We start from the raw sequence: 25,124 nt of genomic DNA, 5'->3' as shown, positions 1-25,124 counted from the left end.
GGAGGAGGCCGCGCCGGGGAAGGGGAGGCTGCAGCCAATGGGAGCCGCGGGGGGCGAGGCCGGGCGATGCAGCGGCCCAGCGGCCCCGGCTCTCTACCCGACCCTGCGCAGCCCGGCCTGCATGCTGGGCGTCGCTGGGCGTCGCTGGGCGTCGCTGGGCGGGCCGCCTCCCATTGGCTGGGCCGACCTGCAGGGGGGGGCGGCGCGGGGGCGGGCTTCTCGTCAGGCTTCTCGTGAACGTTCCATGCCTCAAGTTTGGTCACTTGGAGCAGCTGTTTCCTCGACTGGCGCGAGAATCTTGCAGAAGCTGTTTTTGGTTGCGGCCGGCCGTAGCGCCTGGCAGGTAGGCCGCCCCTCGCAGTGCGACGCACCTCTGTGCGGCCGGCGGCCTCCCTCGCTCCGCAGGCTGAACGGGCCTCTCTCGCACTCCCGGGGCGTCCCAGTCCCGTCGGGGCGCGAGAGAGACGGAGCGTCGGAAACCACTCCGTTGGGAAGCAGCCTGAAGACGGCCGCGGACTGCGGGCCGGCGGGGCGTGCCCGGGGCGTATGACTCACGCGTCCTCCACGGCGGTTCGATTGTTCCATCCTTACTGCCTAGGTGGCCGTCGTGGCCGCCGTGGCCGCGCATTCCATTACGCCGCGCACTGTTGCCGCGCCGCCGCCGCCAGACACCTCGCCGACGACGAACCTCCGACCTCCGCGCCAAATCCCTCATTTTCCCCGCGCCTTTACTCAGTTTCCCGGTCCAGTTCGCGACAGGGTGGCGCACCTTGCATGCAAAGCTCTTCCCCCTCTCCAGCGGGCGGGCGGGCTGCACGGGCCGGGCCCGTGGCGTGGTGGGGCCGTTGGTGGGGGCCGTTGGTGGGGCCCCTCCGCGCGAGGCGCGCGAGGCCCCCGGACCCCGCGGTGGGCGGGGCCTCGGCGCGGCCACTCCCACCTTGATCGACCCGTTGCGGTGCAGCGGAGCCGGCACCGCTGGCGCAGCCGCAAGACGCGAGGATGCACTTGCAGTGCAGCGGCATTTTTATTCTCCGCAGATTTCCCACTCCCCTCGGGGGCCTACACTCTGTGTGTGTGTGTGGGGGGGGGGCATGAATGCGAGACGAAGCCTTGGCCCATTCATCATGCACCATGATCGCAGACGGCCACCGCGACGCATATCTTGAGAGCCGTGCCGTTGTCTCGCAGCGGGCTCTTCGTGGGATGCGAGGGATCTTTACTGCAGGCGTAGCCGGCGGGGTGCGTTCGTTCGTTCGTTCTGCTGGTCCAGGCGGTCGAGCCGTTTGCCCAGCATGTTCATGTCCACTTGCCATGTCCCTTCTCCCTTCTGACACGTCTTGCTACTGACTGGCATGGGGATGGTGTTATGGACGCGCAAAGGTGCAACTCTTAGTCCTTCAAGCCTCGTCGTATGCTTGAATGAAGCGCAACGCCGCAGTTTTACCAGTGTCCTTGACGAAGCCGCTCTGTTTTGTTTGTTGCAGGTAGAAATGGACGAGAGAACGGGCGAGTCCACAGAGAGTCAATACAGAGGCTTGTGGAAAAATTTAACTTTCCCCCCGTCGCGCTGCCTCTAATCTACGTCGTCCTCAAAGACCACGGCTCGGATTACGAAGAAGTGAAAAATCTGCTTTTAGAGGGTGAGACCTTGCTACAACACTGCATCTTGTTCTTGATCATGCCTGCTTCACTATTTTGTTCAAAACTGCTCCTTGAGTTTTGACTTGTTTACGAATGGAATCTTCCTATCTCGGTTTGGTCCTTTGCAATGCCTCTTCATTTTTTGACTTTACAAAATGTTGCGCTGCTGCCTGTCGTCTGCTGCATTTTAACCTGCCATCGTCAATAAGACGCCCTTCGTAAAATTATCATCAGTCGAGTTACAATTTTGCGCTCAAGTTATATTCAGCTATCATTTTCTCAGTCTATTCAATGAATGAATATTAAATTTTGAACTCTTCATATTGCATTTAAAGTCCTTGAAACATTGAATTTAAACTTCTCGATATTAACTTTTCAAGTTCTTGAAAGAAATGTCAATTTACTCTTTTTAAGTTTCATTTCCTAAACGTAAAGTTTAATCATCTATATCTCTTTTGGCGGGCGTGAAGAGCGAAGAGGATCACCCGTCATTTTCATCACCATCATCAACAACAACAGCATGATCAACAACAACTACATGGCTGGGTTCGACTAGACTCCCCACTTTGACTCGCCCCGTAATGTCTGCCTAATGGAACGCGTCTTGTCTCGGACTGGCGCTTTTTCTCCCCCGAAGTCAGACGGATGATTCCGCGCTTCGTCGCTCCGTCTCTCTCGCACCCGCCTGGGCCGGCCCCGCGAGTGCGAGAGAGACAGAGACAGAGACCCCGCCTGTTGTAATTACGGTGCACGTGCATGGCAGCGGCATTCCGCGAGCTTCTTTCGTTCCGTCTTTGGCAAATATTGGCCGTGGCGTCGCTTTTCCAATTACGATTTGATCGAAACGATTCGTTTTACACTGCAGCAGCAGCGCTGCGACGCGGGGCTTCCTTCCTAGCCTTTTTGCCGTTTGCGCGCCAACCCGTTCCAACCGCCCCTTCGATGCAGAGTCGCTCTGTCTCTCTCGCACCCATACGGGGCGGCCCGTGAGTGCGAGAGAGACAGAGCGACGAACGCGACTCTCGGAATCAGTCTGCAGCCCGTTTATTGCGATCGGCTCCGCGGGTTAACGGGTGGGAGTTTGTGCATTGCGCAAAACCGGTCATTTAAAGCCCGTAAAAGCGATAAAAGATTACAGGACACAATGAGAGGCATTTCTTGCAGTCGTGCAAAGAGTGGGCAAGAACGCGCTCGTAAAACTAGTGAGTAAACATATCTGGGCGAGCTAAGTGGGGCTGGGGCCAGGCTGGGCTGGGTCGGGGTTGCTTGTGGAAGATAAAATTAAGGCGGGAGGAGGTTCCCTTGTCGTCGAGGGCTGGACTGGGCTTCGAGTAATGATGCACGCGTGTGTCCTGGGACTGTTTCGAGACGTCGGCCAAGTCAGGAATGTACTTCTCTATCGATGGTGGCCGCCAGTGGCTGCTCTGCGCTGTTCACCCAGAGTCCAGCGGCACTAGTTGAAGATCGGAACTCTTGCCCGCACATTGAGGATGGACCGGGATGGACTGCACTGAGAAACAAAGCGCTATGATGGACGAGTTGAAACCCTTTGAGACAAAAGTCACAGCCTTTGGATTCTCAGTGAAGTCCCCCCTTTTTGCAGTGGCGGTACTAACTAATCCTGCTGCAAGGCTGCTGGGTGGCGCCTCGGGGAAGGTGCGGTGGCATAGGCCGTGCCCGACCCGGAGCTACCCAGCGCCTCCAGGACTTCACTCACAACAACACAGCTCCGCGCTGCGCCGTGTTGGCGGCACACTGTTTGGTGTGCAAGTAGGAACACTTTAGAAGCCTTATGGTGAAAATTCTCCACATGGTGGCGCGGCTGACCTTGTCTTGCACTATTTGAAACTTACCTCTGAAAGTTCATTGAACCGTAGGCCTATCTTATTGGAGTTTTCTTGAATTTATTTCGAGAAAATGTTGACTGTATGTTAGTGCTTCCTACCTTTCACTGTAAGACATTTAGTGCGCAAGGCTGACGTCGCATGCGACATTTCTGTGTTGCCCCGCATTCTGGTCAATCTCTCTTCTGTCTCTCTCTCTCTCTCTCTCTCTCTCTCTCTCTGACCGATAGTTCGCTCGCTGCGAGTGCCGCGTGCCCCACAATGCACTGCCCCGTCTTGGGACATTAAAGCGACCCATAAAGCAGTGGTCAGCTTATTCGGGACGCGGATTTACACTCTCTGTCTTTCTCTGTATCTCTCTCCCCCCCCCCTCTCTCTCTCTCTCTCTCCCTGTCATCGGCGGAGCGGGCATCACTGTAAATTAGCGGTCGCGTATAAAAGTCGGAAGGCAGTTTGTTGCGAGACACAAAGTGTCTCTGCAATTACCCAACGCGCGTTTCCCTGTTCACTGTAATTGTATCGGTTCGCCCTGCCTCTCTCGCACCTGTACGGGACGCCCCATGAGCGCGAGAGAGACAGGGCGACGAAACCGTCTCTCGGAATCGCATTCCTCGGATTTGAAACCGCGAGTCTTAATTGACGCGCACTGAAAATGTTAAACACAGTGCTAGAGAGAGAGAGAGAGAGAGAGAGAGAGAGAGAGAGAGAGAGAGAGAGAGAGAGAGAGAGAGAGAGAGAGAGAGAGGCAGGTGTCCTTTATTGAGGAAAGCCACCGCGAGGCGTTCTTGTGATCACTAATTTAAAAGCCATAAATGAACGTTTATCGCCGTTTGACGTGGATCCAGCTGCCTGCTGCGACCACACGTGGGCCAGAGGGAGGGGGGAATCAATCAGGTGGGCCACCATTAGCTTGTCCAGCCCAATCTAACGCATCGATTGCAATTGACTGCAAGAGACGCACCTCGCCCATTAAGCCACCGCACTTCTCGCTGCCGGAAGTCACCCGTCTTCTTTCGCACTCCTTTGTTGTTGCTCTTGGTTTTTTTGCGGCGAAGGCCACAGCCTTCTACAAAGTTCTCGAATCAAATGGTAGTTACACTCGTTTCAAATTAGCCGCGGGCCGACCGCCAGGTTCCCTTTTTCCGAAGTGCGCTCTTTACGCCCAATCTGCTGGAGTTGGGCTTCGGGCAGGGCGACCGGGAAGGAACCCTTTTTTTAACGGCTGGCTGTATTTCATTTTTTAATTCCTTTTCGCCTGCCATGATGACCAGCGGGCAGACGCCCGTGGAGGACCGCCTCTCCACTCCATGCGCGGTCCGCCACGCCGCTCCTCCACTCCGTGCGCGGCTGCGCGCCAAATTTGTAGCAGCGCGTCAAGGAGCGAGGCCGAGTCGCTCCGAAAGGCCCGCCGTTCTCACATGCCGACCGACCGCCGGTCAATTTCCACGGTTGCCATGGCGACGGCGTGTCGTCTGCCTCCCACGGCACTGTAGTCAAGCTCGCTCTCTCGGACGGAACACCCAACGAGAGCGAGAGAGACCAAAAGCATTGTTCGGCTGCTGGCATCGCCCTTCTGCCAGGCAGGCAGGCAGTCGGCACAAAGAGTTCCGACCGTAAATCAAACCTCAAAATATCTTTATCGCCGGTAAACCAAATCATAATTGTGTGTCTCTACCTCTCGGTCGGCGGATCCTTTCTCTACTCGCGTCCACCACAGTCTTGCGAGTAAAGTCGCGAAATGATCGCCGTTTCCACTGAAAACGGAACGCACGCTCAAAGTCGCAACGGGTTGTTGCAATGCCGCGCCAACTTGGTCGAACATGCTTCATCTCCGCTCGGCGAGATCGCGCGCTCGTCAAATCGACTCCAGATTGGGTGACGCAACGCAAACCCGTTTCCGCGCCATCCATTCCAATTTACTTCTCCTAGGAAGCGCGCGAGTGGGTGCATCTCTGCAAACTTGCAAACTGTAGACAGGAGGAGGCCGCGTTAAGGGAATCGAAAAATAAAAGCCGAGAACACGAACTATAAAAGTGTCGGACAAGTTAACCTTCTCGCAGCGTTTATGTGTTGGCTTGCACGGGCCCCGGCGCAGGGCCGCTGGGCCGCAGGGGTCGGTGTTTGAATCCTGCACACTGACCGTCGGGAATAAAAGTCGAATAAAAACTCAGCGACATAACAAGAGAGAAGAGGATCAGCTCATCCTGCAACGTGATTGCAAAGCAGTTTGCCCAAATTGTGGCCTCATTTAGTTGCCATAAGCAGTATGTCATATTTAGTTGCCGTGTCCCCAAGGCACAATTAATTGAATTTTTCGTGTCACTTTGATGAAACTCGCTTTTACGACTTTGTTCCTCCTCAAGGAATATCATTATGATTTGATTGCTTTTTGAAGGCAGCTTCTCCATGCGCCCAAGGCGGTCACTAAAGTAATCTGCCATATTCATATTTTATTGTCATTTGCCGAAAAGTTTCTTATAAGTCATAAGCGTTTCAATCAACAACTCTTGCGAAGTTTGAAAAATGCAACGCCTCAAGAATCCTCCATCATTCTGCCACCGTGGGACATTCTTCGCCGCATCTGCCCCAACATGGAGCAACCCAGCACCTCAGCAGCGCACAAGATTTTCAACAAGTTTTTAGTAGTTCAGAGGCTTTTCTATTGATCTAAACATTCACCTTTAACGCCTAAAATTAATTTGAAAGCAAAGTTACGCTAAAATTATCTGAAGCGCAGGCATTGGTCTCATAATTGTTGTAGTGGTTTTTGAGTCATTAATTTTGTCCAATTTGATACGCTCTTAAAATCGTGAGAGGCATTTCGCGTGATAGTTTATTGGCATTAGTCTGCAACTTTGCAATGTAATCGGTAAACACGCAACATTTATTGCTGCAATTATATGCATGCGACATGCCTCTCAGATTTTAATTGCTCTCCCTCGTGAATCATTTCATTTGCTTCAGAAATGGCACTTACTTCACTGTACGTTAGTCTCGCGGGTGGATAGGCGGCAGTCATGAGAGTTTTGGAATTTTTCCGTCCAAAAGGACACAACTAAATAATGAATTACCTCATGCATCGCAAATTGCCTCCCGCGAGTTGATAGTAGTTGTAGTTGTAGTATCAAGTGGTCCAGGAGCAACGCCTTCCGCGTTGCCTTCCTCCACATTGAGTAGATTCTCCCCAGTTGGTAGACTTGATATCGGAAGGCAGTGATGTTCCTACCATTCACTCAAATCTTTAATATTCTATACAATGTTGTCTATTTGTTTTCTTATTCATAGATACCATGAATGTTAAGCAGTGCACCTTCACACTTGGAAGATTAAAGCTATGCCTTCCGAAGTCGTTCCAGCTGGGGCTCACAGGACTTCCTGATATAGCCTTGTGACCTGATTGCAGTGTACCAGAGGAAGTGCCAGGTCTGCACCTTAATGCATTACATTCATTACGTGGCTCAAAAACAACAATGACCATCGCAGCCGCATCCGAGCTCGACCAGAGTGGCTTCAACCAGGAGAGAGGAGATACAGACTTTATTTATTAAGAAGCCTTGTGATAGACTGTGAGGTGCTACTAGTCAAAGCCGCCAACGGCGGGCCAACGCTCTGTGATATCGCCTACTTAGTACAAACCTGAAGAGGACCTCGAAGCATTCAAGTGTGGACCGGAGGGAATGGACGCGCTTTCAGCCAGCGCTCTCCATGTCAAGTTGACCTCGACCGAACTCGGACATCTGCACCCGCCTTCTTCGGTAAGTTACCTGCCTGCCTATTGCTGGCCCACATTCACCGGTCCAAAATGGCAATCCTAAGTTAAGTAATCTTAGTTTAAAATACAGACCAGCAACATGTACATTTACGATTAAAAAAATAGATATGTATAACAGATGACACCCGATGTTATCCATGTGCAAATCGGTAAGGACCACAATTGTTCTAGTGAGTCCATGTAGCGCTGCCGATTGGCAGAGAAAATAAAAGTTGTGTCGGTTCACATCGTCCGAGCCTTGGGGACAAAGGCGAGGTATGCTTTCTCGGAATGGCGAAGCATGAAAACAAATGACGAACGAACGTGCCTGCACTGCACGTGCTAATGTATGCCTATTCTCTCGGTTGCACGCCTGTTTGGCACTGGACTGGCTCTGGGGCAAGGCATGCCCATGACTGCTTTCCGCCGCGTTAATTTAACGGCTCCTATTCAAATCGAGCTGCTATTCGAATTATTCTCTACGGCGCGGCTGTGTCGGTGTCGGCCGCCGCTTCATGAGGATGAATACCAAACACCGCACGGGCGTTACAGTGCGGTTCTCGCTCCGTCTTTGTTGGAAGGAGGTTTCCATTGCTGGAATTCTGTCTTTTGCGGAAGATCATTAGCATTGAAGTTTTTTGTGTATTCACGTGTCGACTCCAATTGATGAGACCCGAGTCGCTAGATTTGCCAAGGCCAGAGTTCACAGCAAAACTTTGTCATCACCGTGTGACAAAATCGTGGATGACAGTTTCATCACTAAAATAAGAGGACAATTTCTTCCTAAATTGATGAAATTTTCATCTAAACCCCTATTGTTCCTGATGTCACCCTTGGAAGGAAAATCAGCCTGTGACAACCGAAATGTTCACAGTGCTCAAGGTAGTGCAGTTCAAACCTCTCTCTGTGTGTTATACGGCGCGCTCGTATTTGGTTACGTGATTTTGCAACGCTGTGATTGGCTCCGTTACGACCCCCGTATTACATACTTGTCCGAGGGAGACAGAGAGTGTCGTTACCCGCCCAGCGCGCCAGCCATTCATGAACATAATTGCGCCTCTCTTTTTATTTTCGGCCAAATTAGGGTAATTCTCGCGGCTTTTATGAACACAGTATGCAGTGCGGCACTGACGCCACGGTGCCACGCCCCCAGGCCGAGGGTCCCGCCCTGGTCTGCCCTGGTCCCGCCCCCGAACGGCGGAACGAACCACGCCCAGAAGGCCTCTTGTTTTACACCATTTCCCAGGCGAATCCGCGCTTCCCTTTATTGTGGAAGGGCGAACACCGTAAATTTGGCTGTGGGGAGGGGAAAGGGGGGTTGGTTAAGTTTACGTTTGGACAGGTTATGTCTGCTCTCATCCCCCTCGCCTTGACAGCGCTCGCGTGTGGAAGTCCGCGAGAACATCAAATGGCCATGTACTCTCATTGTCCATAACTATTGACAAATTCCTCCATATGAAAGCTATGTACAGGTACTTAAGCACAATACGGTCCCTAGTGTTTGCCTGCCTACAGAGGCATGTGGTGAAGTGGGCCGCCTACTGTCAGGCGTTGATCGGAACTCACAGTTGGGGGGGGGATCTCCCCTCCCCCTCCGTTCGGAATGAGCCTGGGAGTGGTGCGCCTTGCTGCGCGCTGCGGAGGTGCCCCGACGGATGGTCAAAGGTTACCTGTGCGGCCCCTTCGTTGTCCGCGCACCGCACCGTTCATGGCGGGCATTGAAACGTTTGTTGGCATTGTTCGAACGCCCCCCCCCCCTTTTCCCCCTCCACCGCGTTACGGCCAGGAGAAACATAGCCGCGTCACGTGCCGTAAATTATATTTTAATAGGGCGTGGCGTCCCTACGGCGTCGTCTGCCCGCCAAGCTTGAGAGAGAGAGAGAGAGAGAGAGAGAGAGAGGGGGGGGGGGGAGAGGGAGAGAGAGAGAGGGAGGGAGGGAGTCTGGCGGTCCGAAAACGGCGCGCAAAGGAAGAAAAGCGCGGGAAGAGGGAAATTTGGAGGCCGGAAGCGGCGCCCGCACTGTAAATCTTAACCGCGGCGCCTTTCCACATGTGGGGCCAAGCTGCCGCTTGTGTCTCGTCAGCCAGCGGGGGCTGGCCAGGGCGGATCCAGAGACGGAGGCCCAAAGAGGGGGGGAGAGGTTGCAAATGTTGTCTACTTGCGGGGTCAAAGCGCGGCGTTTTGCCTACATTTCTCCGCTTTCAGAAGGGTCGACGGCCCCATCGACACGCACGCACACACACACACACACCTGGATTTGGGAGGGGGGGGGGTGCACCACCTGCGAGGCCGTCGTACTGTCACCGTCCCGGGTTCGAATCCCCACTCGTGCGCGCTCGCGTGCGCCCCTTTCTGAAAACCTTATCGGTCGCATCGCTGCGCCGCGGGCGGTTTCGGCTTTATCGCGTTTCGCGTGTACCTGCAGTGTACCTGCAGCAGGCTGGCGAGACGAGGCTGGCTCTCCGTCTCTCTCGCACTCGCGGGGCGTCCCGGCGTCCCTCCGTGCACGGTCCGCGGGTGCGAGCGAGACGGAGTGCTGCACGCCGAATGAATCAATCGTGGCCATAACATATGTTTGTTTTATAGGCGTGTTTGTTGTCCGTCTGCTTTACATGGTCGTTACAGCCATCGCCTGGCGTCGCCGGGCGTCGCCTGGCGAGCGGGACCGGCGGGGCGGATAGGACGCCGCTACACCCTCGGGGGAAGCGCGACGCACTGCAAGCGGAGGGGATTCGCGCAAAAATCAGTCTCCCGTCGACCTCGACCACGTGGTGTACCCACTGGAGAGCAGAGCCCCAAGTCGCCCGTTTGCCCCTCCTGCGACGGCAGGGCTGAGATTCCCACTCTAGGCAAAGCAGCGACGCCGACGTTATAGGGTGGATCCAGAGACAGACGGGTTGAGAGGCACACTCTGAAAAACCTTACAGACTCACAGTTTCTTTTTTCTTTAAAAAAGTACTTGAAAGTATCTCTCTGCGAAAGAAGTTGCGAAAGAAGCGGCTTGGGGGCGCCACTGGGTAGGCCGCTGTGGCCCGGCATTCCCTTGGCAGGCTGCCCCGGTACCACACCGTACTGCCGTGCCGGCCGTGCCGCGGCGACGCGTTGACGCGTGAGGCGATTCGGTGTGGAGTTTTGCCGTCAGCTCGGTCCCCTACACTGGCTGGACGACCACGTCACGTCTGCGAAAATTCCTCACTTGACATGCGCATCTTAATGCACCTCATTGGATCGCCGGGACTTTTTCTTCGTCCTCATTTGGATGACGATTCTGGCTCCTGCTGGCTGACCGCGCGGCGTTGCGGCGTAGATTTGTGTGTGTGTGCTTTTTCAGTCTCGCTACACTGTAGGCAGTCCAGCGGCACGGCTGTACACCGGGTCTGCCTACGCCCCAGGCGCTCCACCGCCCCCGAGGAGGCCGCCGTCTTCGACCCCCTTGGCCACGGGGACTGGGTCAGATTCAGAAACGGAGGCCCAGTCCGGAACCAGGGCACTCTTGATGCGAGAGAGAGAGGGGGGGGGGTGTCAGCAGCCCATGCAGGCCAAGCCGCAAATGCACGGGCAGTTGTCGACAATTACGTGTCAGCGGACTGATTCCAAGGGTCGCTCTCGTCGCTCTGTCTCTCTCGCACCAATGCAGATCGTCCCATGAGTGCGAGAGAGACAGAGCGACGACAACGACTCTCGGAACCAGTGTGCTGGCGCGCGTCGACGGCGAGGTGCTGGCAAATGGACGCGGGGGTGGACGGCAGACCGCCACCAGGGCGGACTTCTAGTGGGGCAGCTCCGCCAAGCGGTAGCCGGCCCGGCCACTTTGGCTTGGTCCCTATTTCGTTTAGCGCCCCGCTTTTGTTGTCAGCCGCGCCATTCACCCTCTTGTTGTTGTTGTTGACAGGACTGACGGGGTGACGCTGCCCACGGACTGACGGACGGACGGACGGCGACAGACTGACAGCTTGGCGTACTGGTTGACGGGGACGCGAGCGACGGGGGGGAGCGGGGCGACTCGGTGCAGTAGACGGATTCCGAGGGTCGTCGCGCTGTCTCTCTCGCACCTGTAAGAACGCCCCATATGAGTGCGAGAGAGGCAGCGTGACGACTCTCGGAGTCGGTCTGCAGCGCGCCGGTGCCGCCGTAAAGATTGCAATGTGACGACGGCGGAGGCCGCGGTTGCCTGGCTTTGCCGCGCGCGAGAAATAAAATCTGAATACTCCGCCTGCCTAATTTATTTGCAAAGTTGCCAAGTTTTCGCGCCAGCCGCGCACTTTGTCGGGCTTTGCCTGGCTTTGCGGCGCGTGCGTGGCCGGCCGGCCGCGGCCGCGGACTGATTCCCAATGTCGTTCTGTCTCTCTCGCACCTACACGTGACGTGCCGTGAGTGTGAGAGAGACAGAGCGACTCTCGGGATCGGTCCACTGGCTGGTCTGCCCGGCGCTCCGCGGGCTTTTTCGGTACAAAGTCCGTGTTGTTGTTGTTGCCGCAATGTTGTCGCTCCTCCCCGCTGCACCGCGTGGTCGCGTCGCCGCGTCGGACGAGGGGGTCTTTATGACGGACGTGTTTCACGCGGCGCTGCGACGTCCCCCGTCCTTGACAAGCCGGCCCACCAAGCGACATGACTCTCGACGTTATTGGCCGCGTGTTCAACTCCCGCTGAAGCCGCACTTTTTGTTTTGGCGGGAGTCTGGCCCCGCGGTGCGCCCGCTGACGTTGACCGAATGACCCGACAGGACGTCGTGCCAGCCTTGCCCGGGGTTAACCTCCGCCTTCTCTTCTGTGCGCAGCCCAGGAGGAGATCCTGACGATGTCGGTGAGCCAGGGCAGCGAGATGCCGTGGCTGCTGCCGCCGGCGCACCTGTACTCCGCGTCGGCGCTGTGCACGCCCATCGGGTCGCTGGGCTCCATCGCGCCCATCACGCCGCTGCAGTACCAGCTGGGCCTGACGTACCACTCCGGGGCCGCGGCGCCGCACCACCACCACCACCACCACCCCGCGTCCAGCGCCATGGCGGGCCTGTTCCCCCACCACCTGCACCACCTGCAGGGCATGCCGTACCCGGCCGCGCTCGCCCTGGCGCCCGGTGCGCCCGGCGCCTCGGGGGCCGGGCCGGCGGGGCCGGCGGGGCCGGGCCTGGGGCTCTCCTCCATCTCCAGCGGGCCGCTGGCCGCGCCCCCTCCGGGCTCGCCCGAGCCACCGCCCTTCCGACTGCGCTGCCCCGGGCAGGGCCCCGGCAACGTGACGCCCACCTCGTAGGCGCCACGGCAGCGCCCAGGCCGCCCAGGCCCCCGGACACCGCCACACGGTGAGTAGGGCCCAAGTCCTCCCTAGCCCTGCGCAGTGGGCCAGAGGCGGCCAAAGCTCCAGACGAGTTTAGAGCTCCAGAGTCGCTGAACAGGACTCGAACCGAACGTGTGACCCCACCAATGGATTCCTCGTTCGGAGAGCAATCCATTGGTGGAGACACACGTTCGATTCAAGTCCCATTCGGCGCCTCTGGAGCTCAAAACACGTCCCAAGAATTTCGGCCGCCTTCACCGGTCCTCTTGCCCACTGTGCCCTGCCAAGCCCCTTCAAAAGATTCCAAGTCCTGCCAAGTCTTTCCAAGTCCCCTATAGCCAAGCCGATCGAACGGCACCTCTCTTTTTTTGTCGCGAGCTTGCTGCAGCGCGGTAAATAGGTGACTTCCGAAGGGGAAGCGCGTGTTACGACCGGAACTGGAAGGAAGGGGAGACGGGGAGGGGGAGAGGGGGAAGTTCGTTTATTGCCCAACGGGGTGGGCAAAAAGCTGAGGCATCCGATCACACCAGTAAACAGGCGGCTGAGCGGCGCTCGACGCGAGGCTAGCGCGAGGCTAGGCGCCGGGCTCGGCAAGTGCGAGTTTGGCATAATAAGTGCAGCAGTGCATCGACACGGGTCAGACCGGTGCACCGCGGTGGAGTGGAGCCCTCGCCCTGCCCGCCCGGCGTTGCCTTGCCTCGCCTCGCCTTGCCGGCCGGGAGCGTCGTATGTGTTTACGTCCTTAAAGTTTTAAAGTGAAACGGCTCGAGCGCAAACTCGACCATAAATTTCCGCAGAATAATATAATGTTGGTTTAACGAGGCGAGCGTGGGGCGGGGCGGGGCCGAGACGCGACGCCGTCGTGTGTGCGGCTGTGTCTGGAGGAACAGTCGCGACGCGCGAGCGCCCGGAAAAAGACCGAGTCGGAGGTTCGAACCCCCGAGCCGGTCGCTCCATTTTTTTTGTGTTTCCGCGCAACAGAAGTTTGCAGGCATTTGGGAGCGCAGGGTTTGGGAAGCAAATGCGCAAGTGCGTAGGAAAAGCCATAAGGTGAAGTCTTTCTCTTGCTGTGTCGTGCGCACACACACACAGTGTGTGAGTGTTGGTGTGAGTGCACGCCGCCTGGACGCACGTCGCGGCCCGACCCGGGTCGGGCCCTGCAGACTCATTCCGAGAGTCGTTTTCGTCGCTGTCTCTCTCTCGCATGCGACGTGCCCTTAAGGTGCGAGAGAGACAGCGCATGTACACTCTCGGAATCAGTGTGCGGCAGCCCCCCAGGTGTGTGTTGCACGCGTTGCTCGCGGACGAAAAGATGCAGAAAATAGCAGCTGCAGCGGCGCGCACGGCCGGGCCTGGGGCAGCCTCGGCCGGGCCGGCCTGCGAGAGCGAGAGAGCGCGCGATAGCGGGGGGCAGCAGTAAATTGCGATGCAGGCCCGTGTTTGACATTTACTGCATCGTAATCAGCCCTTCCCTCCCCCTCCCTCTCTCTTTCTCTCTCCCACGCCCCCTCGCCTCGTCTACTACTATTCCTGCTGCACTGGCTGTGCGTCCCCCCCCCTCCACTTCTTTCTTTTTGGCGTTTTACTGCGCGTGAGGTGGTTTGGGGGAAGGGGGGGGCACTTGGATTTGCAGGTGATTGAGGGAGAACCTCTCGGAGACGCCCGAGCGATCCTGCGCGCGGCAAGGGCGGTCCTCTCCGTCGGTCGCTGCACTGCAAACGCCGCATCCTCGTCGTTGTTTTGGAAGCGGGAAGGAGGGGAAGTGACTGTCCAAACTCCCGCGAACGTCCCTTGGTCTCGACACTGCAAAAGACGTGACATTTTTCGAGCGTGGAGCAACGAAGGCTGCAACCCCCTAAAAAGGCGTTTCTGGAACCAAAAAAATAAGCTTCGAATGAATTCACTTGATTATTTCAAGTATCTGCACCTGATTGTTTCATCCTGGTCCAACAATCGTCATTTTTGGGTGAAGTCCGTCGGCAGTCGAGTCGACCCTGAACGCGGTCCGCTACCCAGCCAGCCCTGCCCAAAGCCCTCCAAGCGTCCCTTTTATTTTCCGCGAATCCCAGATCCGAGGCGCTGGAAATTTGATTTGGCGCTGACGACGGCGAGGGCGAGGGGGAAGGGGTGGGGGTTGCAAAGACGCCCGCCTTGCGTTTCCTTTCTGAGCGCCTTTTTACGTCTCTCTCTTTCTTTTCCCTTTATTTTGATCGCGCGGGGCTGCTGCACCGGGGGAGGGAGAGAGAGAGGGAGGGGGTAGGTGCAACGGGGCGTCCCTGCCAGGCCCTGCTTGCTGAGCCCCGCTGCAGGCTAGGCTCCTTAAAGCAAAGTCTAACCGTAAAAACGACAGTAAAAAGAGATTGTAGGGGACGTCTGGGCGGGCGGGGCGGGGGGGGCGGGTGGCGGCGGGCGGGTGGGTGCCACGGCGGCGGCCGCGGCGTGTAGGCTGCGGTTTTCCAAGTGTCAGTGTGTTAGCTTTGGCAGGCTGCTTTATACGCGGGACGACGCGTCGGACGCGTGCTCTGGCGTGCGCATAAGCAAGGTGTGGACTATTCGCAGTGCCGGTGCGGCTCCGCGAGGCGAGCGGGGGCACTGGAAGCAGCAGGCGAGTGTTGTTTGTCTCCCAAAGGAGGACGGAGCATCGCGCTGAGAGTCTTGCTCCTCGCTCTCTCGACATCAGTCTCCTGGCCATCTTGCTGCAGGATCGTCGTTCACCCCGAAACACGAAACTAACACACAGCGACAGCGCACCGCGCTCCTATATTGTGTCTGCGCGGACAAAGCAGGCGGGCGCGGGCCTGACTCAAGGCGGCAGCGCGGCATAGCCGAGGCCAGCAGGGTGGCAGGGCTCGCGTGCGGCGTTCGGACTTCGGACAGACAGGCCGCCGCCCCGGGGTCGTTTACACTGCACCGCAACAAGGGCGGCAACAACAACAACAACAGGGGCAAGACGCCGCTGTGCCGTGCGGTGTCCCACTAAAGACCCATTTATTGCCCTTAAACGCTTATCCAAAGGGCCGCGCCGCATCCTCCCCTTGTCGGCTTCCCTCCGACCCTTCCGCGTCGACACACCACCACACTGGCAGTAAGTCGGTCAGTCAGTTGGATAGGGTATTAGCCTGTTGTTTGGGGTAGGGTGGCCTGTATTCTGCATTCATCCTCCCTCTCCAACTCGATCTCGGACACCTGCGGAGCCGTTTGTAGCTCTGTCTCTCTCGCACCTTGCGTGGCTTTTGGTCGTCGTGTCTACAGGTTCCCGACTCTCCATGGCGATGACGGTGCCGCCTCCAGGTCGCTTCACCCGCCCCGCCCCGCCGCGCCCTGCCCCCAGAGCCATGCCCCCCTCCACGGCGCCGCGTAGGCCCGGCGCCGCGCGGCCGTGGCCACCGGGTTGCCTACACTCGATTCGCAGGCGCTCCGGCCGGCTGTGCACGCGGCGGCACGCGTTCGCCAGCGGCCCACGCCGATTGGCTGGCCCCTCGGCGTGGCTGGCGCGGGACTGGTTGGGCCGCGTCCCCACTTCCGTCGCGTCGCTCTGTCTCTCTCGCACCCCCGCAGCCCCGTGGGACGCCCCGTGAGTGCGAGCGAGACACAAACGGAAGCTGTGTTCGGCCCGCGTCAGTGGCGAGGCGACCGCGCCGAGAGGCTGCAGCAGCAGGTTGGTCCCGAAGGTCGTTGCGTCGCTCCGTCTCTCTCGCACTCACGCCGCGACGCGTAGGGGTGCGAGAGAGACGGAACAACGAAACTGCCCCCCGGGCCTCCGGAATCGCTCGGCAGCTCGTTGCGAAAATGTGTCACTCCGTTCGCATCGCGCCTCGCATCGCGCCTCGCGGCCCAGCGGCCCTCGCGCGGACCGCGAAAGCTCCGCTGCTTGCTGCTCGGTCGCTGTTCATAAACCTGGGCGTCGTAAAACATAACACCGGACCGTGCCGGGCGCAGCGCAGCACACCGCAGCACAGCGCAGCACAGCACGCCTCGACTGTTTATAGCTTCATCGTAATAACAACAAGAAATGCATAGAATGCATGAAATGCACGCAGAGAAAAGAAATAAGGCGACACCAATATGTGGCACAACCCACATAACAACGCACACGATCCTTCACACACACCTTCTCTCTCTCTCTCTCTCTCTCTCTCTCTCTCTCTCTCTCTCTCCTCTCCACTCACATCACACACATCACACTCACTCCTCCGCGCGCGCGCACGCACGCACGCATGCAATGTAACACGCCCAGCACACTGGATAACTGGACGTTTGATTCGAACGCCAAGTGCCACTAAAAGACCCACGGCACGGTGTCAGCCTCCGCCAATTATTTCCGTCCGGTTTGAAAACGAATAAATAAACAAATGAAGGCGAGGCGAAGGCGGACGGTGTTCGAACAGCGGACAGGGCTGCGGCCGGCGACGTCAGCGGCGTCATCGCGCAGACTTAGTCACCGAGGCGCGGCGCGTCGTAAAAACGGAGAGAGAGAGAGAGACGGCCAACAGTGCTGGATGATGAAAAGCCTCCTCCTCCTTCGTTTTTTTTTTCAACCCTTGATCGCAGGGGCGTGAAGCTGTCTGCTGTGTGCGGTTTGGCATTCATGACGCCTTCACCCTTTTTATAATCCCCCGATCCGGTTGCACTCGTGCTCGGCGTGCTCGGCCGGGCCGACGACGTCGACGACGACGACGCCGCGACGCCGCCAAATCGGTTTACAACAACAACATTGATGGCTGCTCCCCCCCGAGCCCCTCCGCAATCACTCAGGCACACGCGACCGGCGCGTCCTCGCCGTCCTGGCCGTGCCCGTGTCCCTGGACCGTCAATCACTGCACTGTAGGATAGGATCCGAGCGGGGATACGACACGGCCGGCGCGGAATTTATACAACGCCAACACTGCTCGCTTGCTTGCCTTGCTTGCAGTCACACATTATTGCTGCAATCCGAAACGTTAATCAATTTCATTTCATTTTCATATTTTTTGCGGTGGCTTTTTTTTTTTCGTGCGAGTGCGAGTACGCCAACAGTGTACCTACCACAGCACCTTGAGACGCGATGGTCCGCACGCGGAAGCAGCAGCAGACTGATTCCGAGAGTCGTTTTCGTCGCTCTGTCTCTCTCGCACCTCCACGGGTGCAAGAGAGAGACAGCGACGGAAACGACTCTCGGAATCAGTCTGCAGGGTGGCGTGGCTGCGCCTTTTTTTTGCACTGCCCTAGCCCTGTTTTCGCTCCACATATTCTTCCCCTTATCCCGGCCGCCGTCGAGGAGTGCACTTTGGTGATGCAACAGCCATAATGCGCCTTGCACGGCGAGCCGCGCGACAAAAGTGGGTTGCGGCCGAATGGTCCGCTGGGCAGCGCTGCGGGCTGCAGGCTGCGGCCAGGATGTTTATTGCTCCACATCCCCCCCCTCCGCCCCCGCTACCTGCCGCGCCTACTTTGTCACACCTTCCAGGTGCCCGAATCGCCGCCTGGCCCGGTGGACCCGATGCACCGCAGACTGATTCCGAGAGCCGTTTTCGTCTCCCTCGCACGTCTTCAGGACGCCCCATGAGTGTGAGAGAGACAGAGCGACGACTCTCGGAATCAGTCTGGTGCACTGTATTCATGGGGCTCCCCTTTTTTGTTTAGTGTTGCCCTTCTTGTCGCCGCCGCCCCTTCGCCATTCACGTGGCTGCTCCTCTTATGCTAATCGAGTTTATCTTGGCTGCTCTGTCTCTCTCGCACCACTGCGGGCCGCCCCGTGAGCGCGAGAGAGACAGAGCGACGACACCACTGTAGACAGGTTGCACAAGGCTTTCTGGCGGCGAGTTTTCGGCACTAAAAAGGCCGGCCGGGGAAGCGCGACTGCAGCGGACTCTTTTTAAGAGTCGCTCTGTCTCCCTCGCACTCGCAGGGCGCGCCTCTTTGGTGCGAGAGGGACAGAGCGACGAAAACGACTCTCGGAATTAGTCTGCAGGACTGCAGCCGCGGTGGTTATCGCCGAGTCGCGCCTCAGTGGACCTTACAGTGGACGCGCGAGACGGCGAGTGCGAGAGAGAAAGATGGAACGACCAGGCAAATGCGGATAAGAACAAAAAAGAAAGAAAAACCCTTTGCAGCCGCGGTGGTAAATTTCCCCCTCGACGGATTTGGCTTTTAATTTTCATGTTTTTTGGGGCGGTGAGACATTAACCTTGTCGCGCACATTGTGGCGCGAATGATGCTGTTAGTCAGCCTCGACAGGGCGAGGGCGAGGGCGCGGCCGGCCGCACAGTGGGCCAGAAGACCGTTGGAGACGGCTCCATTATAACAGCGCCAGCCTGTCACGGCCCGCGGCACAGTGTGAATGTGGCACTGCCCACTACTTGGATACCGTTTTACTTGACGCCCTTTGCCGATAAGCCGGCCGGCGTCTGGCTCGGTGTTCACACTGTCGTTTGATAGCCCCCCCCCCCTCTCCCCCGCCAAGACGCCGCCGCCGCGCACGCCGTTAACGAAGGACGAAGGGCTGGCCGACTTAGTCCTGTCGGACCGCTAACCCCAGCCGGGCGTTTGCGACCCCAAGTAAAGGGCGCGGGGCTGCAGACCGCGCACGGGCAAGGCGGTGGTCGGATTCCGAGAGTCGTCGCTCTGTCTCTCTCGCACTCATGGGGCGTCCCGTTTAGGCGCGAGAGAGACAGCGACGTGCAGGGCCCAAGGCTGTGGGGCCCCCGGGCCAGCCCTGCACCGCAAGGGCGGGGGCCTTGAGGCGAGACGGGCCTTCCGGTTTGTGAAGGGAGAGAAGGAGAAGGGAGGGCCTACCTCCTTTATGGGCTATTAAATGCAGGCGCGGTCACATTGCATTAGCTGCCCTGGCTGCCCGGCCGCGGCCTGGCCACACACTGAGGGCGGTTGAGGCAGGCGGGGCAGCACACTGTAGCACGGGGCCCGGTGGTACCCCGCCGCGCACAATGGGTGGCCTACCCGCCCGGCGCTCCGGCCCTATCCGGCCCACAGGCACCGGTAGGCAACCCATCGTGCGTCTGTCTGCAGGGGTAGGCGTAGCTAGGCGTTGTCACCCAAGACTTGCAGGGCGTTGTTTTAATCCGTGTCGTGCCTCTGTGTTGCAGGTCTCCGTACTCCTTGTGATATCCTTCGACCGCGAGGAACAGCGCCGAGAACACGGCCCACACCGGCCGGACGCAAGCAAGGCCTTCTTCATCAGCAGACGCGAGGCCAGCTCGGCCCGAGACTCGGCCCGAGCCGAGACGGTCACCCCTTCGTTGGCCCTCTTTAGGACAGCCTGAGGATTGACGGGTTTCATCTCATCCCCCTACATCTGTGTGTCACGTCAATCCCGGACCTCAGGCTCGAATCAGATAGTCTTTGCCAGATCCGTTCTTTTGAACGTCATTGTGTCTACTGATATATGTTATAGATTCAGCTTTAAACTTTTTTCCTATTCTCCGGCCTGAAATTTATCTGGATTTGATTGTAAAATTCATCCTTGTTTCCTCAACTTAGTTTTCTTTGCGCTCAGGTGGTGTATCTGTGGATTCATAGTACTTGTGTGTTGTGGTAGCGTGCTGCGTTAGTCTAGACGGCAGCCTCGACAGTCTTCCGATGTCGCTAATCCATACTAGTCATTGGAAAAAAAAAACGTGAAACATTCGGCACCTGAGAAAAAAATTCCACGCGGAATTTGTTGTTGTAGATGGCCGATTCGTGGACAGACGTGATCTCCTCCACCTCCCCTTACCTTACCCTGTCTTTTTTTAATGGAAATATTACCATCATCCCAAATTCAAATTAATCTATTGATATCCCGCCAAATTTAAATTTAAAATTTCATCCCTGGCTTAATTCAATTCTTTTCCTTTTTTTCTTTTTAATCATGGTCTGGTAGTGCTTCCCTCGTTGGCCTGATTGTTGGCGTTCTTCGAAAGATGTCTTGGCTTTTTTTGTGTTCAAAGGGGCCGGTTGAGAGGTGGCTGTCTGTTCACATCCTTAGTCATACTGCTGGCTTGCACTCAAAGTGGCTGTGGACTAATCAGAAACCACGTGACGATTCAGAGGAGAGAAGTGGAGTCTGCTGAAGTGGTTTCTGAGTGGTCCTTTGGTTTGCGAGTGACATAGTTGTTGGGCAGCAATCCTGCCTAGTTTTGTGATATTTTCGTACTGGAGCATCAATTGAGAGAGCGGTTTTGTTTTTAGTTATTTTATTCTCGGCTTGTAACTTTTTTTGTTTTGTATCAATTCTTTAGAGTAACTTTGAATGTTTTGTGATATTAATGAATGAAAAACAATGGTGGACTCGATCCTAAGTTCTGATAGACTGATGTGTGTAGTTTCATAAGCAGTAAGAGCGGCACACAGCACAGATACCTCTGTAGAAGTATGTAGATCAAGTCAGCTATTATAATAGAATTTATTGTGCTTTTTCTTGCATATTTACGTAATTTTAAGCACATTTTCATTACTTATTACATTCACCTTTGTATCATTCTCTCGGAAAAAAACATTCTGTGCTGTGAAATTGCCATAAACTATGTGTGTCCCAAATTATGCTGCATCTTCTATTGTAAGTGAACTATGTCACAGAGAAACTGTGCAAAGTAAAACACTGGTGTTTACTTGTCTGTCATTTATGTCTCCAAGACTCAAAAACTGTATGGGAAAGTTAATGTTTCTCCCTGCCTGTCACTAAAATTTTTAGGATGGATGTTAGTTGTTGCACTCTTTATAGCCATGTAGTATATTGTATTTTGTTTTATTTGCCATAGATATTTTAGCATCTTGTACAGTTTTTAATAGCTTTTGAGTTTTTCCTGTAAATTGTCCGTTGATTGCTGCTTCACAAATATTTACATTTTGTGATATGTGGCCTTGTTATAATTATGTTAATATGATTATTGTCACATATTGATTAATATAATTTATTCAGATTGTTGTGACCAAATTACTTTTGTTCTTGCATCTTTTCGTCCTTTACATCAAAACACACTAAACAAACTTAACTGACCCTATTCAAAACCAGGGGCAGTAACTGAATTTACATGACTTATCTGAGATACAGGTTGGGATAAAATAAAGAAACCAGACATAAAATTTATAGATATTTTATAACAATTTCTTTGACAATATACCACAGACACATCTTGTTTTATAAACAACTTAATTGGCTGGTATCACAGACACATCACATATCCATTACATCTAAAAATGCATGGATACATGAAAAAAGTAAACATTCAATTATCATCAGAACCAGATGATTCATAGTCGCATGATACCAAGGAGCCTGTCTTGACACTGCTGATACGCTTTTCTGATTCAATGTTTTGCTCTAAGGTAGAACTAGTGGGACCATCAGTTTTAACTCTTTTTTCAACTGGTTCCAATTGTTCATCTTCAGGCTCCTCATTTGGTTGGGGAGAGGTGATGCTGAGTGTATCAGTGGATAAGGGTGAGGCAACACTCTCGGATGATAGTGATGAATCCCATGGACTTGACACATCACTTGCTATGCTGTCATCTGATGACGGAATGGATGGAGAAAAACTCTTCACCTGAACCTTTGTACGAACTATTGTGCCAATCTTTTTACGTATTTTATGTTGTTCTTCAAGTCTTCTAGCATTTTGCATTCCAAGAAACCCAGGAGATGTTCCATTACTACTTGGTAATGCAGGACGCTTCATTATATTTTCACGAACAGTTTCTTGATTTTCCACCATAGCTATTGTAAGAATGAACAAATATACAATTAGCAATATTAACATAGATACACTAAAAAATAGAAAAATCATACATAATTCACTTACTTTTTGAAGGAGCTAGGGCAAGAAGTGATGCTAAGCGAATATCTTCTTCATTTTCTGGGAGCAAATTTATACTAAGAGATGATTTACGGAGCAGTAATGCATCCTTCTGTTCCTGCTTCATTAATTCCTTTTTCTTGGCCTGCAAAGAAATGTTACAACTAAGTTTTAAAAGCTCTCAGAATAAAATAGAATTAATGAACAAGCAGAATGCTTTCAAAAAACATAGATCATGGTAGAAGATAAAAGCAAAATCTTACCCTAAACTTTGAACGGAGAGCTGCATTAGCTGCAAAATCATCCTTCCAAGCTTCTTCATTTCTGTTCATTAAACGACCCAGAACTGGAGCAACTCTCTTAGCAGTGCTCTCATCTTTGTTTCCATGTTCCAGTTTATACATAGAGTCATCAAAAAGGCGCTTTTGTGTGTCCTTGTCCTCGGGAACAACTTGTTCATTTTGTGTTGGATCCCAGCGATTCTCTTGTCTTCTTGCACCAGAAACTATGACATAATCTAGATTCTGAAACAAACAAAGGTGGTTTCAGAATTTTTTAAATTCTGATTTCATACAAAAGAATACTTTGAAACACTATACGATGCTCACCCCTGGATCAGTTTTAATTTCAAAGTGATTATCACACAGATGACATTTCATACGAAACTGATAAACTGGGGTTGTGTAATACATCCCTATCTTCTTTTTTTCTGCATTGTACCTGAAGGACATTGAGAACATGTTACAAACATACCATAAAGGAGTAAATAGAAATTGTACAGAGAGTAAACTTACCGGACTCCCATGCCTATATGATTCTTGCAGCCATCACACCAAATGTTGTAAGGCATCTCAAAACGAATGATGAGAATGCCCATATGAATTTTTCGAGCCCGTTCTCGTAAGGCATGGGTTCCAAGAAATGCATTGAGACTACCCTTGCGTGGATCATAGTCCGGGGGGTAGTAATGATTTTGTCCCTTGCGTTCACCCATTGTGTAAGATAAATGTGATCAATGAGCTGAGGGTAGATGGGCGACACACAAGTGTCACAGTACAGATCTGAAATCACATCAATGTAAAAATCATAAACATGTTTACATTTCACAATTGAGGGAATGAAGCTACACAAGAAATGAAACACGATTAAAACTGAAATACTAAAATTAAGTTGTCTGTTCATGAAGTGATATTGTCACAGCATGGATAAAGACCTTTTTCAACAACACAGATAGCTAGCTCTCTATATTAGAGGTTATATTTCATTTATTGAAAGAGGCAACGAATGCGAACAATAAAACTTCAAATTACCGAGTGCAGAGTTTTGACAGTCAAAAATGTACGCCAGCACACCAGAATATAGTTACAAGCAACACAAACGATTAAAACGTTACAGCAGAAAGAAAATACGAGAGCTTTTCGTTTTTGTTTAGGGAGTTCCGTAAGGTGCTGCCATCTGTGCGGCTGAAATACGCAACACAAACAGAGATCAATTTTTCCTCTTAATCAATAAATCAAAACCCTCTGCACCCTCTGGCTGATTTGAAAATTTTTATTTTGTTTCTCTTTTAATCTCTAGTCGGTATTGGGTCTTGAATGCATTTATTCATACCATCCAGCATTTGACCGTCTTCGACCACCCATTTAACAGAGTTTCGTTTCCGGCCGTTCCTCCTTTGGTTCTTCTCACCTCTTCCGTTTCGGTTCTTTACCGTCTTAGACCGCGTGTTCGCCGCAGCAAATACATTCTCAAAATGGGTTTCCAAAATATCTGGTACTCCCACCCCAGGAGATACGGTCAGGGTTCCAGGTCTTGGTAAGTGAATTTCGCTTGAAATATTGTTTCCACGTATTCGGCCTGCTTTTGAACTCGTTTGGCAAGTTCTTGGATCGTCCTGCCACTCGCCAAGTCATCTGTGTCTTGTTGGATATTTTCCCTGTATTACACACTTTTCGTGCCTCTCACGTGTGTGCTTTACCACCTTTCACGACATTTCGACCTCCCCCACGTTTTGGACCGTATCTGTCATTGCTCGTTTCGATTGCGGCGTTCCTAACCTCTCCATCAGGTGGCACCGTGAGTCTGTTTACGGTACAACAGCCGCGAGCTTGAGTCTGCTATCTCTGGTCGCAACTCTCTCCGACTAGCACCCCTATCGTTTCGTATTTGCACTGCGCCGTCTTTAAGGTGGCAGAGCTTTTTATTCGTCCTGGCTCTCTTTCCTATCGACTATGTATGTTGCACCCTTTCTTGATAAATGGTGGTCCAAACGTGTTTTTAAATCTTTGCCTACAATCTTGTATTGGTTTTTCCACTCTCTGTGACATCTTAATGCTCACTTTGGTTTGTTTGTTCCAGCCGGTCCTGCGCCAACGGCCACGGTCTCATCCGCAAGTATGGCCTGAACCTCTGCAGACAGTGCTTCAGAGAATATGCCAACGACATTGGCTTCAAGAAGGTAAGGGTCTTGCTTGGAAAACGTAGTCATTTTTGAGGGCGATCTGAGATCGTTGTTGTAGTGAACAGTCTATGATGATTCTAGATATCTGTTTTTTTGGTTTGGAACTGATGTTTCAAATGAAGTTATTATCTAGGGCGGTCTGAGACTCATACTACTGTTTGTCTATTGACATCTTGCTGGCCCTTTCTCTCAGAATCTAATATTGTGTTTTCTTTTTGTTTGTTACAGCTGGATTAGATTCATAGTTAATTTTAAGGCTTCAACCCTTCATCTACATCTCTGAAGGTGCTCCTGAAAATGTCATCTCAATCAGTGAATTTATTATTAAATGCCTAAAAAAAAACTTGAACATGTGTTTGCTTTGACCATTCCCATTCCAACTAAA

The 25,124-nt window shown here is 53.8% G+C and overlaps 3 protein-coding genes and 1 long non-coding RNA gene across 4 annotated transcripts in view; 3 read left to right on the top strand and 1 right to left on the bottom strand.

The window, feature by feature from the left end:
• Positions 1-12,286, top strand: part of LOC117640505 (doublesex- and mab-3-related transcription factor A2) — a gene marked incomplete at both ends in the record, with an annotated part of 62,974 nt that extends 50,688 nt beyond the window's left edge. Inside the window, 2 exons of the mRNA XM_034377025.1 lie at positions 1,485-1,640; positions 12,015-12,286. Of these exons, the coding sequence (XP_034232916.1) occupies positions 1,485-1,640; positions 12,015-12,286 (428 nt within the window). The remainder of the gene's footprint in view (positions 1-1,484; positions 1,641-12,014) is intronic.
• A 121-nt stretch (positions 12,287-12,407) lies between these two features.
• LOC117640553 lies at positions 12,408-21,419 on the top strand. The gene is made up of 2 exons (XR_004587431.1): positions 12,408-12,533; positions 19,591-21,419. It is a non-coding gene; the product is annotated as an uncharacterized LOC117640553 (long non-coding RNA).
• Positions 21,420-21,563: 144 nt separating this feature from the next.
• Positions 21,564-23,749, bottom strand: LOC117640551 (coiled-coil domain-containing protein 130 homolog). Its single transcript, XM_034377086.1, has 6 exons — positions 23,589-23,749; positions 23,073-23,339; positions 22,887-22,998; positions 22,542-22,802; positions 22,285-22,423; positions 21,564-22,199 (listed from the first exon to the last, which is right to left on the bottom strand). Exons 2-6 carry the CDS (start codon positions 23,270-23,272, stop codon positions 21,712-21,714), a joined length of 1,200 nt encoding a protein of 399 aa, XP_034232977.1. The 5' UTR covers positions 23,273-23,339; positions 23,589-23,749; the 3' UTR covers positions 21,564-21,711.
• A 186-nt stretch (positions 23,750-23,935) lies between these two features.
• On the top strand, positions 23,936-25,088 carry LOC117640552 (40S ribosomal protein S29). Its single transcript, XM_034377087.1, has 3 exons — positions 23,936-24,093; positions 24,637-24,736; positions 24,968-25,088. Exons 1-3 carry the CDS (start codon positions 24,032-24,034, stop codon positions 24,974-24,976), a joined length of 171 nt encoding a protein of 56 aa, XP_034232978.1. The 5' UTR covers positions 23,936-24,031; the 3' UTR covers positions 24,977-25,088.
• The last annotated feature ends 36 nt before the right edge of the window (positions 25,089-25,124 follow it).

This window comes from Thrips palmi, unplaced genomic scaffold (genome assembly GCF_012932325.1).
Source record: "Thrips palmi isolate BJ-2018 unplaced genomic scaffold, TpBJ-2018v1 HiC_scaffold_12, whole genome shotgun sequence".
NCBI classification, from domain to species: Eukaryota; Metazoa; Arthropoda; class Insecta; order Thysanoptera; family Thripidae; genus Thrips; species Thrips palmi.
Note: the sequence above shows the minus strand (reverse complement) of the source record. Positions and strands in the feature narration are given on the sequence as shown.